The following is a 15,870-nucleotide window of genomic DNA, read 5'->3' as shown; positions in this document are numbered from 1 at the left end:
CAGGAGGAGCAAAACAGGGATAATTTCTTCTCGTGTGCAACAAACTTCCACAACAATTGTCTTCCTCCTTCTCCAGATCCACATTACCAGTTGGAACAGCTGGGTGGGATGTGCCCGCTCCATTTGCACTGCCAGGTTAGGATGGGTGTAACTTGGACTGGAGTGAGTGGAGTTACTGGGATGATGCCGTGTGTGGTTTAAAGATGATCTCGTGCTTAAGAGGGTCATTCTTGTATTATCTGTGTGTGCTGACAACAATGCAGATCTCATTCAATATCTCCCGGTAGAAAAACATTTACCTTCAATTACAGATAACCTCATCATTGCTCTCTTTTTAGTCCAGGTTTCTGAAGGAGCAATGCCCATGCATTCAGGATGTCCGTCTGTCTGTCAGTTCTGCTGTCCTGGTTCTCCCCAATCTCTGCAGCTTTTAAATCAGTTGGTGAGGTTGTGCTGGATCTGTCTGACATCCCAAACAGGTTTTGTACCTGATGAGGAGCAGACCCTGACTGACAACACCAGAATGGTTGCCAGAGGTGGGATTTTCCAACCAGAGTCCTCCTATGGATGTAAATAACTTACCTGGAGTTTCTGTCATTTAACATAGGAAACTTAGGTAGAATCCCAGAGTTTGGACAGCTATAAGCATTTGTCTCCTGACTCACTCTTTTGTCAGCCATCTCTGGCAATAATGATGGCTGTCAGTGCCTGTAGAAAAAGTGATGGAATATGGCTTGATGTAACTGGAGCAGGTTAACGTGGGGCCGCAACAATGCAGAGATGCTGGGCACCATCCCTTCGCTCCTGCCTGCTCTCCTGGTCTGTCCCAGTTCAACAAATACGTGAAGACACCTGGGCTCTGATCCTGCTGAGTGGCACAGGACCAGCACAAAGTGGCAGTCACGAGGAGCCGCATGTTGTTTCCTGACTCAGAATCTTCAGCTGCAGGAAAAACGTTGACTCCTCTGGAGGCCAGGAGCAGGAGATCCAAGTGCCCTTCTGCCCTTGAGTGCATGGATAAAACCCCACTCAAACACAACCCTAAATCCTCTGCAAGTGTAACTGAGGAGACTGTAGCTTCTCCAGAGGTTTTGCAGTATATCCTGTGTGAGGATCCAGTATCCAGTGTACCCAGCGCATGTATATCCTGGCTGTGGGTGTCTGTGCCCATCTGAGCAGGATGTCAGCCATTTCCCACTTTGTCTCCACGATTCCTACCTGCCCTCCTGGCTCTGAAACCAGCTGCAGACCTTGGTTGCCAGAGAGGAGATTCGGGGAGTGTTGGGGGGGCATTTTGCCTGTTCTCAGGGGTGTGTCAGTCCCTGCTCCAGGCTGCCCCTTCCTGTGGGCAACGAGCCCTGGGATGGCGTAGCCACCTCCGTGAATGGCCTTGGCCAGCTCCTGCGATCTCCATGTCTTCTCTGAAAAATGGGGAGAACCATGTCAACATGCGTGTCCCAGCTGGAGGACTCGGGAGGATTCAGCCCTGTCTCCAGTTGGCTCTACACATCCCATATGCTGCCGCCGCCTCTCCTCTCCAGCGCCAGACAGAGTGATCTCCTCTCCCTCGGTGTGGTGGGTGGCCGTGGCGATGGGGAATGCTTAATGAGTGGATTCTCTTCTCAACTCTGCAGCGGGCTGTACTTTCCTTGCCGTGACCAGAAAGTCGGGATAAAGCTCCCTCACAAGGGGAGTGAGCAGGGGATTAAAGCCCTGAGTGGGGAGTGGGGTGCGGGTACTGCGAGGAGGATAACCCTGGGCAGCAGGGGCAGCGCTTGGCTGGGCTGGGGGCTTTGGTTTCAGTGGGAAGGGGACTTATCCTGCATGTGGAAAGCAGAGTGAGAAACTACTGCCCTTTGAACGTCAGCAAAAGCCCCAGCCCGTTGCTGAGCATGGAGCCATGTGCTGGCTCTGCAGATCCGAAGTCCTGCAGCGCTGGGGGCGAGAGTGACCGGCCAGGGCAGGAGGGCAGGGGGTGCCCGGGCTGCTGGGCGACTGCGGGGACCCTCCCCAAGTTTGTATAGGTCACCCCTCCCTCCCCTCTGCTCTCCTCCCCTCCCCTCCTGCAGAGTTTCAAAGCACGGCAAGGGAAAAAAAAAAGGACATCCCCCTCCCCTCAAATCCCTCGGTCCGTGACTGAAATAAATAAGCACAATCGCAGGTAGTGAGGAGGCTGCTACTAACGTGCTCCTGACAGGCACGGGATTGCCGGGCTGAGGGATGGCTGACTGAAAGCTCCGGGCTAGGGTGGGGGTGGGGGGCTTCTTTTTTTCCTGCTAGCTCTCGCCAGGCAGTAGGGATTTTTTTTCCTTCCCCTCCCTGATAATAAGGACATCATCAGAAGCAAGATGCAGTGGCTAAGGGATGGAACAGGAATGGTGAGTTCAGGTAGCTATGTCTTTCTCTTATCCTCTTATTGCAGTACTTTGACAGGGAAATGAACCTCCGTCCTATCTCCTGACTCCTCCTTTACTCCCTGTCCTTGAAACCATTGATCACTCTGTAGCCATTTTATGGACTCTGCATTCCCAAACTGCTGAGCAAAAGAAGAAATTAAAAGAGAGGAAGGAGGGTGGGCACGCATTGGGGCGTGGGAGGGGGAGCGGCGCTCGGCGGGGCTGGAGAGGGGTTTTCGGTAGGGTGAACTGGGGGGACTATGGGGGAAGCAGAGGGTTTTCCAGGTTCCCGAAGATGGGCTGTGTGGTGTGCTAGCCGGGGGAGAGACTGGGAGGAGAGGAGTGCCGGCACAAGGATGCTGGCTGGCGGCAGCCGCCGGGACCTGTCAGATCTGCCCCTCCGCCGGATGATGAGTTGCGGTGCGGGGGGAGCCGAATGTGCTGCTGAGCTGGAGAGTCCCTGCCTGCGCTTGCACCAGGCTGTCACACTCCTCGGGAGTGGAGAGGCTTCAGGAAAGCCGGTTAAACACTGACAGCTCTGCTCAATGAGACAAAATCCTGCCGATTTGCAGATGCCCTCGCTGAGCCCGGAGTGCGGCTCGTAGGGGCTGTGTGTGCCGGGGGGGGAAGAGGGGAAGTTCCCCCAGCTCAGCAGGGTCCCTCTGCCTCATTCAGAAACTTCCCCGTGAAGCGATGCGGTTGTTATTGAGATCCTCCTCGCCCCCATCTCTCCCTCCTTGCACAGCTTGGCTTTGCAACGGCAATTTCCCTCTGTGCTGGGCTGGGCTTTGCAGGTGGTTTTGGGTTTTGCCCTTCCCTGGGCATTCTCCCTCCTGCGGGGAGCCTCGGGGCATCCCTGCGGGCTGCTCCCGGTGTCTGGCTGGCTCAGGCCGAGCAGGCTCTGGCGTCACCTGGCTCAGCCCCCGCATTCCGGCTCCGCGGGGGCACCGGCAGATGCTGCTGGCAGCGAGAAGGCTTTTGGAGCCAGCGCAGGGATCACTGTCCGCGCTCTCCTGGTGCCCAGCCACCAGCTCTGTGCCGCCCTGTGCGGCTTCTTCTGCCCTTCAGCCCCTCTCGGATACTCGCACAAATTGGGGCGGAGTGCTTTGTGCTCCTGGAAGGCTCGGTGTGATGCGGCTGTAGGCAGCAGCCTGCATTAGGTTCCACATTTGTTTAGATCCTGTTTAAGGTTTGTCTACCACCCCGCAGCGGTTTGGGGGGTTTGCTGCCACCTCCCACCCTCTGAGCATCCCGAGGGGGCGGGATTTCTTCCCAGTGCCCCCTGGACCCGCTCGCAGCCCGAGGAGCACTTTGCCGCTCTCCGCCGGTGTCCAAGCAACGCAAATCGCCGTTTGCCGGTTTACGTTGTCAGAGATAAGTACGGTGCAGAAAAGTGGTGCTGGCAAGCTGGACGTGGCTCTTGCATCCTTTTTCCTCTCCTCCCAGGTGACTGCTGAGCTCGGGTGGGGAGGGGCTGGATGTGGTGCAGGACAAACTGCTTTTTTAATTGACACAGCATAAGACTTGACACTTTCTCACCCTCTCACCTTTCCCAGCTTCCTTCCTTGCTGCCAGGGAGACTTTGTTATTTTGTTCTCGTTAGTCTAATCTTTGCCTTCTCTTTGAGAGGAATTATAGGGATTGCTGGATAGCCTGTAATATGTGATATTTTGGGGGAAAGTAAAACTCCAGTGATTGATTTTGAAGAGGGTTCTACCCAGGAGTTTCCCGGTATCGCCTGTCTCAAAAGGGAAAAACGAAAGAGAGAACTGTGGTTTCTTTATTTGATACAGCAGTTTAACAGCCTCAGCAGTATTTGGAGATATTCCACATATCTCCAGGTATCTAGAAATAAAAAATGATTACAAACTAACAAAGTAGAACTGACCCAAATAAGATAAATCCAGCAGGGATCTTTGCAGTCCCCTGTGAGTGAGGAGCCTGTTTCCCTGGGGATGGGTGGCTGTGGTCCAACGGGTTCAGTGGGCTCCTGCCCTTGAAATCCCAGGGATGCTGGGAGTGCTCTCTTGGCTGTGCTGTGGAACCAAGGTCCTGCCGATGCTTGGGCCCTCCAAATTCTGCTCTTCTGGCAAGACAAGGCATGTTAGTCCAGATGTCCTGGCCAAGCGCCAGTGCAGATAGTGATATTCCCTGTAATGCAGATTTTGCCTGCTGCCCCCATTGGTAAGTTACTTTAATTTTTAGCACTTCAGATGTGGATCGTATTGGTGTGTGCTGCTAAGCAAACGAGTTGTTCCAAACCAGAAGGAGCTGCATTTCAGCAAGTCAGTGGGAATATTATTATCTCAGCCTGCTGATTAAACTGTGCTACCGAATAATTGAATGGCTCTGTTGACTCCTGAGTGAAGGCTGACTGCTCTGTTCTCACTGCCTTCCATGCCGTGGAGAACCTCAGCCTTTCACCCAGAGCATCACTGGACCAATTTTCATGAACACTGAGCCCCTGTTAGGGTTTTTCAGCTGTCTTTTTTACTCTGATACTGTTTTCTGTGCACCTACTAAAGAACAGCAATATACATTTATTTTGACCGTCCTCTCTGGACTTGGTTCTGCTCAGGCATGTTGGTCAAAACCTGGATTTTAGACTGATTTCTCCCAAGTTCTGCACAGCATTGATTTATTCAAAGTGCTGTTTTCTGTTCTCAGCTTGGGTTAAAGACTCAGACCCACTTCCCTTCAGAGTTACTCATCTTTAGAAAGCCTGTCACTAATGTTTTCCAAGTGATAGTAGCTTTTGTTCTCATGGCAGGTGGCTCTTTATTTCTAAATCAGCCACTTAAACCTCACTATTATTCCATAATATAAAGCTGTCGGGGCTTGTTTTTTTTTCTCCTTTGCATGTGCTGCTTCCCATTTTTTAAACAATTAATCTTTTGCCAATTATGCTGGCGTCCCACGGGGATGCTTTACATGCTTCATTGGTACCAAGTTGCTAAACTCTCTGGTATCTGTTTCTAACCCAGAAAGATGAAACTAATTGTCATTGGTAGTGATGAGGATCGATCTACACCTCTGACTGGCGTGTGAGAATGATGATTATTTGGTTTGGGATTCTTCAGAGAGTATTGATCCAGCATGGTAATCAAATGTTGGATTAAATCAGGCCTTTTCTGGGATAGCTTTTTATCTGCCAAGGGCACAGTTTTTTCCCAGGCCTTTGACTGTATTACAAGTGTGAATCTTTGGTATTTCCTCACATAGAGTCTCCTTCTAGGCTTAGTATTGTGCCTGTGACAGTCCAAGTGAGTGCAGCCATTACCTTCCATAGGTACAGTCCCAGTCTTTTCTCTTTTTCAGGCATATACAGTCATGTTTTTCCCTAGGCTGCTATGCCAGTTGTTCAAATACTTAAAATCAAGCTGTGCTTGATATTTTCCATTTCTCTCCTAAACAAAAAGTAGGCTCTTGTAAATCATCACAACTTAAAAGTGTGGTGATAAGGAATTCAGTGAATCAAAGGGCCAAACACTGCAAGTGGTGGAGATATCCACGAACAGGGCAGGTCAGCAGCCAGGATCTTGCTTACATTTTTCCTTACTGATCCTTCTCCACTTGTCAGTCTGCAGATCACAGGATATTGAAAGTACAAAGACTCTCTGCGCTCTGTAATCCTGAAAAGCTCAATGTGAAGTCAGGAACAGAGAAGAGGAAAAAAGCAGTTTTGGTTTGACTTTCATTTTTGAAAGTTTGGATAAGCAAATGCAGTTGGTGGAGAGAAGCCAGGCCGGGATGGTACGGAAGAAGGATCTTGCAGTATCCAGGCATTAGGAAAAATGGGACTGAAGAGGCCCAGAGTTCTCGGAGTCCTGCAGAGATCAAAGGGAACAGGGAGCACTCAGCTCCAGTGAAGCTCCCAGGAAGCCCAGTGACGTGCTGAGCAGTTAGGGTGTCCTGCAGAGGATGCTGTCAGGTCCAGCCGCTCCACACCCTGGGACCTTAGCAGGGAGGGCTTTTTCCACAGCAGAGTGGCTTATTGGAAGTTTGTTCCTGTTCACCCTGGAATCTACTGTCACTGGAGGTTGATACTTGGGTTGACTGAGCTCTGCAGGTGCTGGAGAATTCCATGTGTGCTGCAGTGCCACGGAGCTCCCAGAGCCTGAAGCCCATCCTACCAAATGCATGTTTTTGTGGGATTTTCCTTACTCACAAAGTACCTGTTCAGTTTTTCATTTCACTCACAGTTTGGGGCTCCTTTAATCTTTCAGTTATAGCCTCTGACTAGTGCTACTATAAGAGTATATGATAAATGGCCTGGTTAAGAAAGAGTTGACGTTGTGGTAAACAAAAATATTTGGATAAACCCCTGAAATATGCTGAGGATTGCCCTTGTGTCAGTCCCACGTGTGGCTAGAAGGAGACCTGGCTCTGGTCCCGTGGCTCTGTGCCCCTGTTCTTACCTGCTGGATATTGGACATGCCAATAACTTCTCTGTCTCCTGAGACACATCTTCATGATGCATCAGGGATGTCTGGAAAACCCTGTGAGAGCAATGCTGGGAGGGTGCCATGTGGAACATCGAACAGGCTGTACTTGCTGGGAAACTACACGCACCACGTGGTCACCATGTCCATCTGTCCCTCCTGCTCAGGCTTTCAGTGTTTGAGCACCACGGGCTTTGTAAACCACAGTTCTAACTGCCGAGAACCTGATTTCCTTATATCTAGTCAAACGGTTTTTCTTTTTTTAAACACTTCTTGAAAAATCTCTGAAATGCTTCAAGCTGACATCTTAATGTATTTATGACATTAGCTGCTTGTACTCCAGAATGGTTGCTCTGAATCTCTTTGAGCCTGGCTGTTATTTTGAACATGACTAATTCCCTGAGTGACTAAGCTCTTAGATAATAGGAAAAATTCATCAAGTTATCTCGGTCTCTAGTAGTTTCTATTGTTATGAAAAGATGACTTACGAAAAAAAGAATAAATAAAGATGCTTATTATGTAACGTGGGCAGGGAGGGGAGAGATGACGATTGTTAGGGAATGGCTGGAGTGTCGTATCTCAGAGTGTCATATCTGGGTGCCAATTTCAGGCTGTGAAATCTCCAACTTAGTCTGGTAGGAGGGGATGGGTGAGAAGTAGACAGTTCCTTGTCTGGAGTCCTGGTCACTCCCCCTGAACCCAAGGAGCTGTGTCAGTGTACAGAAGTGACTGTTCTGTGGGGATCCCAACCTCTGTCTCCCCATGCTGCAGAATTACTTGGAGGTAACCCAAGATAATGTTGGGCTTGCAGTAAATGGCACCACACCTTCTGTGCCATAGTTGTTTCCAGGCAGCAGCCAGAGCCCTCAAAACTCCTGCAGTGCCGTGTTTTGGGGCGCACAGCAAACCTCAGCTCTATCCCACTGGATTTACATCCTTGCTGATGAACGATGCAGAAGTGCAGTTTGTGCTTCTGGGAGAAGCCAGTTCCACCCCAGGCTCCTTCCTGTGGTCACTATGTGTGGCTGTGTCCCACAGCAGAGGGGTTTATTTGTGTGATCCCACACAGTCGGGGTCCCTTTGGCTCTCTGCACTCACACAGTGTCAGGAGCAGTGGGGAGGGCAGAGCTGCCTGTTCCTGGAAGGCAGCAGCCTCTGCTCTCTCTCAGTGTGAGCAATCCTGCTGGGCCAGGGTGGGACAGGGAATGAAACCCTACTGGCCTCATGTGGAGAAAGGAAAAAAAAATGAAAGAAAAAAGCTAAAAACTTCTTTTTCCGATTTAATGTTTATATTGCTGATAAAAACGAGCATTCCGTGTACTATTCATACACCTACTGCTATCCATCTGGAATTCCTACTTCATTAGCTTGGCTTGCATCGTTTCCTTCATTAAAAGAGTGCCAGATTCAATAGACTCTTTCCTCTTCTTTTTTTGGGAGGCAGAGAGAGGGGGAGAAAATGATTTCTATGAAGGAAATCTAATTCTCTGGGTTAATTTGTGTGAAGAACATGAGACCCCTGGGTCAGCTTCTTAATGAGATAGTTTTTTCTTTACTCAGTGTCTTGACGAGGAGAAACCCAGGGAAGCTGGAGCCAAGTGTCACAGGAGGGGTGTGGGGAGGGCTCTTTTCATCCTCATTCCTGTATTCCAAGCAGGGCTGTGGCTCCTGCTCCTGTGCCATGGCTCTCACTGAGTCAGGGGCTGTGCCTGGTTCAGCCTGCCTGATATGTACATGGCGGGGGATTCCAGATTCCCCCAGAGTGAGCTCGGGGTGGCAGGGCAGCAGTGAAGAGTTGAATGTCAAGCATCAGGACTTGGAAATCCAAGAGCCTTTGTCTTTTCCTGGTGCCCTGGGACAGGGCCTGACTCAGCCTTGCCCACAAGCAGAGGTGATGGTGACCTGTTCAGAGGGAGCATCCTGTTGCAGGAGAGCTGCTCCTTAACCCACACCTTCTGCAGGGCCAGGCAATAAAGGCAAAAAGCAGAACCAAAACTTCTCCTCCTTCTCTGGTTTCTCTCTGGTTCCTGACGTTGCTGTTTGGTGTGTGCATCATGGATCACACTGTTCCTCTTCTGCCCAGCACCTCGCACTACTATTGCCAGACCTCCACCAGCCTGGGCAGAGGGAAATACTCTGTTAGATTGCCTTTTTTACTGCACAGGAATTGTGGTGCCTTGGATTTCAAAGGACCTTCCTGTGTTGTGGCAAAGCTGAAATGCACCCTTTGATATTCATGATGAAGAGTTTCTCTGTGCCTGTGCAGCTGAATTTCACAGGGACCCCTCTGGGGACACTGACCTTGGATTTAGTAGGGGTTTGTTGTAGTTTCTAGAGGGTGACAATTTTTTTTTCCCATTTACCACTTTGTCCAGCCATGTGTTGATATGAAGATTCTGCTATTTAATGTCAGAAGTGAGAGCAGGAGCACTGGAGCTCCTGTCAGTGCCTGGAGGAAGCACTTAAATTCCCCCAAGAAAGGGATTTGGCTTGGATTTTTCTGCAGTTTGGGCTTTGCCTTCTTTGCTTTGTTTCCAGGGTCAACTGCAAGCCCAGAAGCCTGAGAAGTAAAATTAAGGAGTAAATTTCTGTGTGTTCTTTTATGCCAGTGGGATTTTTTTATTGCAGACAAGGACATCTTATGTAAGGCTGAAATGAGCATCTGAATTGGATAGGTCCTTTTAAACTGAACTTTCTCAGCCCCTCAAGTCTTTCTCTGTGACCAGAGTAATTGGTGTTACCACAACAGATTTCTGCTGGATTTGAGGGGTTTTTCTTTTCTTTTTCAACATTGGGAATCTGAGGATGCTTCTAGAGTACAGTCTGGGGTATGGAGCAGATGCAAGGAGAAGAGAAAGCACTTGCAACACGATTGCCAGGGGCAGGAGATTTTAGTCTGTCTTAATGCTTTAAGTTCAAATAAACTTAAAAATAGAAGATGTGTTGTTCTCACTGCAATCCAGAGAAGCACAATGGACACAACCCCCCCCCCAGACAGACTCTCAGGGCTGTTTCAGCATGGTTTAAATAGTGTTACGAAAGCCCTGAGCACTGATTCCACTGGGACATCACTCCCTGTAGCACAGCCCAAGCTGGTGCAGCCCTGCAGGTGAGGGCAGGACGTTGGCAGGGACACAGTGAGCTGTCCTAGAATGCAGGTGACAACTGGCCAGGGTGCTCTGGAAGAAGCATCTGGGCACCTCATAAGACAACAGTGACAAGGCTTTGGTTATATCTCCTCCCTCCCTGCACCACGCAAGTGCTTTAGTTCTTCACCTGAAGGAAGAGCAACATCTGCTGGTGCTGGCTCTGTTTGGAGGAGGAACCAGGATTAATTGAGGTCTTCAGATGTGACTGTAACCAGCCTTGGTTAGTATCTGACATTGCCCCATCCCGGGAAGTGTCCAAAGCCAGACTGGATGGCCTTGGAGCAGCCTGGTCTAGTGGAAGGTGTCCTTGCCCATGGACCAAGATGAGCTTTAAACTCCTTTCTAAGACAAACCATTCTGGGATTCTGTGATGATTCTGTGTCACTACTGCCTTACATTCAAAGACCTGTTCATCTGACACATGGTTACTTTTCAAGAGGGTTGTTAACTGGGGCTGGTGCACTAGTACATCACAACCCCCTGGCTTGGTTGGTGTCTGGCTGTTAGTATGAAATGAAACTGTTATAAATAAATCAATCTCTACACTGGGGACATAATTCTGTTGTGTATCACTTCTTGTTTTCTGAGATAAAATTAGAACTGGTGAAGAATGGGAAAGGGTTCACCTATGACAACTTGCCTGAGCTCTGTGTGTCTCTAAATGGTGTGTCTTCCAAGGGTCAAGCTGTGGAGGTCAGTGTGATGCTTCCCATCTTTTGGTGAAATCCTTGTTTTTCTTTTTCATGGAATACTTAGAGCAGTGACAGGGAAATGCTCAGGTCTGTCCCAGTGGCCTTCGAGCTCTTGGCTAGGTGGTCATGCAGGTTAAGCCATGTGGCAAACTCAACCCCTGGCAGTGCCCTGTGTTCCCCAAACAGAAGTGGGCTTAGAAAATTAACTTATTCTCTTTACCAGCACTCCCAGCCTTGCTACTCCCAGCTTGCTTAAGGGGTCTTGCTCTGCTCTCTCCCACATCCACCTTCTCTCCCATTTCACTGCTTTACTGGCTTTCAACTCAGCCTTATCTTAGGCAGTTTAGAAGGAGGAAGTTATTGGAAAAAGTTCCAAGTTCATGGACAGTGAGGAAGCTTTCCATTTGAGGGATGGAGTGGACAGGCAAGGAACTGGGGTGGCTGGAAAGGTAATTTTTAACCACGAAAATCAGTCCCCTGAGTCCAAGTCTTTACAGATATTCCTCCCATTTTGCAGTTTGGGTAAGAAATTTTAGGCATTTGGAACTTTTTAAAGCTTCCCAGGAAGCCATTCCATAAACATACAAGATTATGGAGATTCTGGCAAAGGATGGAGAAGGGGGCTCTGTCAGACTCACTGTGAAGAGAAGGGAAAAGGAGGCAACTCCCAGCTTAAGGAAATCCTCCTTTTTGGAAGCAGCAAATCATAATCTCACTGGCCTTTAATCTCTCAACCCCCCATCTTAATTCCTGCCTAGATTTAGAAAGAAACCAACTTAATTTAATGGTCTTCTCATAATCTCTAATGGAGTCCAGCACTCACACCCCCATCGGTGTCACGGTCGCAGTCCATGAGCGCCCAGCACAGGAGACTGGGAATGGAGGAGCCTGTCTCCTGCCCACATATCCCTGAGTACTGTTGCCATCTGTTCCTTTTTGGGGGCAGTATTTATTCAAATTAAAAGTTTAAACTTCCTTCATGTTGCCATATAGGTCTGAGGTGAGGCTTTTGCTCCAAGAGGGAACATAAACAAGCTGATGCAGTTCTGGACTGATGATTGATGGCAGCTGTTTTCCCCATGTCCACGGGTTTCATCCATCCAGACCCACTCAGAATCATGAACCACCCTGTGATTTGTTTGAAATTCTCCCAAATTCACCAAGAGACTTGGCCAAGTGATGGGCACAGATGGGGTCCTCATGCCAAATCCCAGAGCTTGACCACAACACTTCCTACAGCGGCATGCTTGGAATACTCTGGATCTTCATTGAGTGGCTCATTTTTGCAGTTAATGGAAGGTGGAGCTGATGTGTTGGGAAAACACAGATGCCTCTGAATGTCCAAAACTGAAGGTTGTTTATCTGCGCAGGAACTGAAGCCCTGGACTGCCACACGCCCCTGGACTGCCCTGCCAGATCATGTACTTGTCATTGGGAGTGGGATACAGGACCTGTGAGCATTCCAGTTGCAAATCCTGGCTGCTGAGTTAGAGCTGTATTTGTTGAGCTGGAAGGAGTGGGATCTGCTAATTGCTGGAGACATCCATTGGAGGGAGACGTGGTCACAAGGCTGAGTCTGATGTGTTACGGTTGGAAGGATTTGGCATCATCTGCTTCATAGGCTTGCCCCAAAATTACCATATTGTAATTAATGTTAGTGGAGGGCCCCTCTGATCTGTCTGTTATTGGGTGTCCAGAATGCGCTATTCCTACATATTTGTCTATCAGATTTGTGATTTATGCTTATGTAGAGATGTGCGGGTGTGATGTGTGAGTGGGAGCCGTGCCTCCTCCCCGATCGCTATCCCGCTGGAGAGGTGCTGAAGTTAAAATCTTCTTTCTCCTACAGCAGAGCCCTCGGTCAACTTGCATTACAAATTGTGCTCCCCAAATCTCCTGTAGTGTCAGGGCATGTGCTGTACTGTGCGGGACGTGGTGTTTTGTATAACTAGTACAGATCTTATCATCTCGTTCCTCGGTTTCACTCTGTGCAGGAGGTTAGACTAAACTTCCCAGAAAGCATTACATGAAGTTAAACTCTGCGGTGGTTTTATATAAACCCCTGTTGTGTAGGTGTTCTTTTTCAGAGAGGCTTCTAAGAGAAGGTATCATCCACTTTTGTAGTAAAATTAACATTTAATGCACGCAGGAGGCATAGGAAATTATATAAAGCAGCAAGTACTATTGGGAATACTGTGAATATCATTTAAATAGAAGCTTCTCTGCAGTAAATCTGTTTGTGCTGCTCACTCTCAGTGGTTGTTACACACACAGCTTCCACTGGAGCCCAGTATCTGTACCTGTGTGAGGTGAGGCACCTGGTGCTTTCCTGCCTGATCTGCTGGGGTGTTTGCTCTGGAGTGTGACCTGGGGAGCAGGGATGCTGTGGTTGGAGCAGCCTCCCAGCCCCTGCAGGCAGGACCCCAGCACTGAGCTCGCCCCTCACCTGCAGCTGCTCGCGATGCTCAGGCTGTACTGGGGAGGGGGTTTTGGGGACCCCCTGCCCTCGGCTGGCAGACGGCCCCAGGAGGGGCTGGCTTTGTAAAACCTGTCTTTAGCATCTCTGCCCTCCCCTGTGCTGTGAGTGGCTCAGCTCGTGCGGAGGGACTGCCCGAGCCCTGCCAGTCAGTGCTCGCAATGAAACCCTCCCTTTCAGCTACGGAAGTAGCTTGTGAGCATGTGTGATCGCTGCACCTTTGTTCTGGATATTTCTTAGGCCTCTGTGCTTGTACCTGCCCCGATTCTGCTCCCCTGGCTGTGTGCAAAGGCTCAGAGGAGTCTGCCTTGGAACTGCACCGGTCGCCTCCCGTTCTGGGCAATGAGAGGACACACAGAGCAAAGGATGGGCTGTGTCTGCAGAGGGTCTGCAAGCCCTCAGGGCTGTGTGGATCAGTAGAACATCTCCACTGGGCTTCCTCTAACAGTAAGGCTGAGCCTGAGCTGGGTTCCAGACCCAGGCTCCCTCTGCTCTCATCACAGTTTAGAGGAAAACATTAACTGGCTGTAAAGATGCCTCTAAATCTGGGCTGGTTGTATGTTTTGGAGAGGTCACTTATTTCTGAGACAGAAACTGGAGTTTTCTGGATGTTAGGGTGAGTTCAGGTTTGGGTTTTGGAAAATTGCATGTATTGTTTTGGGAAAGTAAATATAGTAAATATTCCATATCTATTACATGTTGTAACTAAATGATCTCCAGAGTCCCTTCCAACGCAAACCATTCTGTGATTCTCTGCTATTCTGGTTAGTCTAAAATTGCATCAGACAGAGTGACTGTCCTAAAACTGGATACTTGATAGGGAATGCAGGTCTGGAAGCTGGTGACCTGGATACAGCCTGGCACATGTGCTAACGGGGCAGCTTTAAAGTAGCTTCTTTGTAAATATGCAGGTGAAAAATGGCCTTTCACTGTCCTCCTGAATAAGAAACTCCCTGCTTGAACAGAGCAGGGGGCTCAGGTGCTCGAGACAACCTCTGGCTGGTACTTCTCCCACAAAATAAAAAAGAGAGGAGAAGAAACCATTTGATGGAACCAAAGTGTTCTTATTTCCACTGTGCTCAACACAACCCACCTTCAGCATCTGTGAACACATCATGGCCCACGTGTGCTACAGAGCTGGTCAGAGAAGAGGAGAATGGGGCTGAGGAGTGTAGGTCTTGCAAAGGTCTGAGTGGGGGCCAAGGAGGGAGGCTTCATAGAGGCCCAGTCCTCGCCCACATGACACGCTCTCCCTCCATGGTGTTTGAGGTGGATATAGGAGCCTCCTCCTTTTAAGTGAGCCCTCCGGCAACCCAACTAGCAAAGGAAATAAAATAAAGCTAAGCCTTGCAGTGAATAGCTGGATTTAGTGTTGGTTTGAGTGGTGAGGTGGAGTATGAGCATAACCTCCCTATCCCTTCCCCGAATGCTGGTGCCCTGGAAGGACAACTGCCTCTCGTTGGAGCCGACCCCATTCCCTGTCCATGTTTAAACATTAAAGTCCTTCCAGACTTCAGTTTGCTGGTGGAGAAGAAGTTCAGTGGCTGTTTGGTGCGCATTGGCCCTGTGTCTGTGTGTGAAGTGCCAGGGAGTTGGGAGGCACAGGTTTCCTGGAAGGTGCTGTGCTCAGCCCCCGGCTGCGCATTTTAGTGCTTTATGCATATGCATTGGCAGCATTTCTATATTTGTCTTTGTTTGGAAAATCATTTGCTTTTTCCAGCTGAGTGTATCTGTTTTGTGTGTATTGTGATGCCTCTCCAAGGTAACTGCTGGTGCTGGGACCTAAGATTGAGGTTTGGGATAGCACCTGGCACCTGGACTATAAACCCCGAGTGCGTGTGTGATTGTAATCTAGGAATGAGCTTTTCTGGCTGCTGTAGAAGGAATAAAGAGCCTCCATCTGTCCTCCCCCCTTTTATAGATCTCTGAATTCAGTTTAACTCTTAGCATGGAGACACCCAGTGCAGTGCTGAGGGGAGAGACTGTATGGATTTGTGATGGGGTGATGTGTGTAGTACTGTTCTGGAGCACAGGCCCTGTGAGGAGAGGCTGAGGGAACTGAGGGGGCTAAGCCTGGAGAAGAGGAGGCTCAGGGGAGACCTCCTCACTCTCTACAGCTCTCTGAGAGGAGGTTGTAGCTGGGGGATTCAGTCTCTTCTCCCAGGCAACCAGCAGTAGGACAAGAGGGCACAGACTTAAGCTGCACCAGGGGAGGTTTAGGTTAGATATTAGGAAGAAATTCTTTACAGAGAGAGTGATTGGGAATTGGAATGGGCTGCCCAGGGAGGTGGTGGAGTCACCGTCCCTGGAGTTGTTTAAGGGCAGAATGGATGTGGCATCAGTGCCATGGTCTGGGTGACAAGGTGGGGTTGGGTCATAGGTTGGAGTCAATGATCTCAGAGGTCTTTTCCAGCCTGGTTGATTCTGAGATTCAGTGATTCTGTACAGAGCTAAAACGTGATTCCCCCTACCAAATTGCCGCATTTCAGGCTCACACTGAATTTCCAGGTTACCAAGGTTTGCCTATTTGTTACATTGGCTGCTTTTCTCCCCGCTCTCGCTCCCCTCCCCGCTCTGAGCAGGCTCCCAGCAGCTCGGGTGTTCAGGTTTCCCATCGGAAGCTCGGCGCAGGCGGTGCGGCCGCGGTCCCGCCGTACAAAGGCGGCGAGGAGCGGGCTGTGCGCGGCACGGGAAGCTGGGAGCGCCTTCCCGGAG

General features: G+C 49.6%; 1 protein-coding gene across 3 annotated transcripts in view; it reads left to right on the top strand.

Annotated features, from left to right (window-relative positions):
- ARHGEF9 (Cdc42 guanine nucleotide exchange factor 9) overlaps positions 1-15,870 on the top strand; it is a 207,610-nt gene that overhangs the window by 77,481 nt on the left and 114,259 nt on the right. The window contains exon 1 of one of the 3 annotated variants that reach the window (XM_027662251.1): positions 2,203-2,378. The exons of 1 other annotated variant lie outside the window; for it this stretch is intronic. In XM_027662251.1, the coding sequence (XP_027518052.1) occupies positions 2,349-2,378 (30 nt within the window). In that variant the 5' untranslated portion in view covers positions 2,203-2,348. Of the gene's footprint in view, positions 1-2,202; positions 2,389-15,870 lie in introns of those variants that run through there. One more of the 3 variants, XM_027662255.1, reaches the window with a different exon arrangement.

Source organism: Corapipo altera, unplaced genomic scaffold, assembly GCF_003945725.1.
Source record: "Corapipo altera isolate COAL_440 unplaced genomic scaffold, ASM394572v1 326, whole genome shotgun sequence".
NCBI lineage: Eukaryota > Metazoa > Chordata > Aves > Passeriformes > Pipridae > Corapipo > Corapipo altera.
Note: the sequence above shows the minus strand (reverse complement) of the source record. Positions and strands in the feature narration are given on the sequence as shown.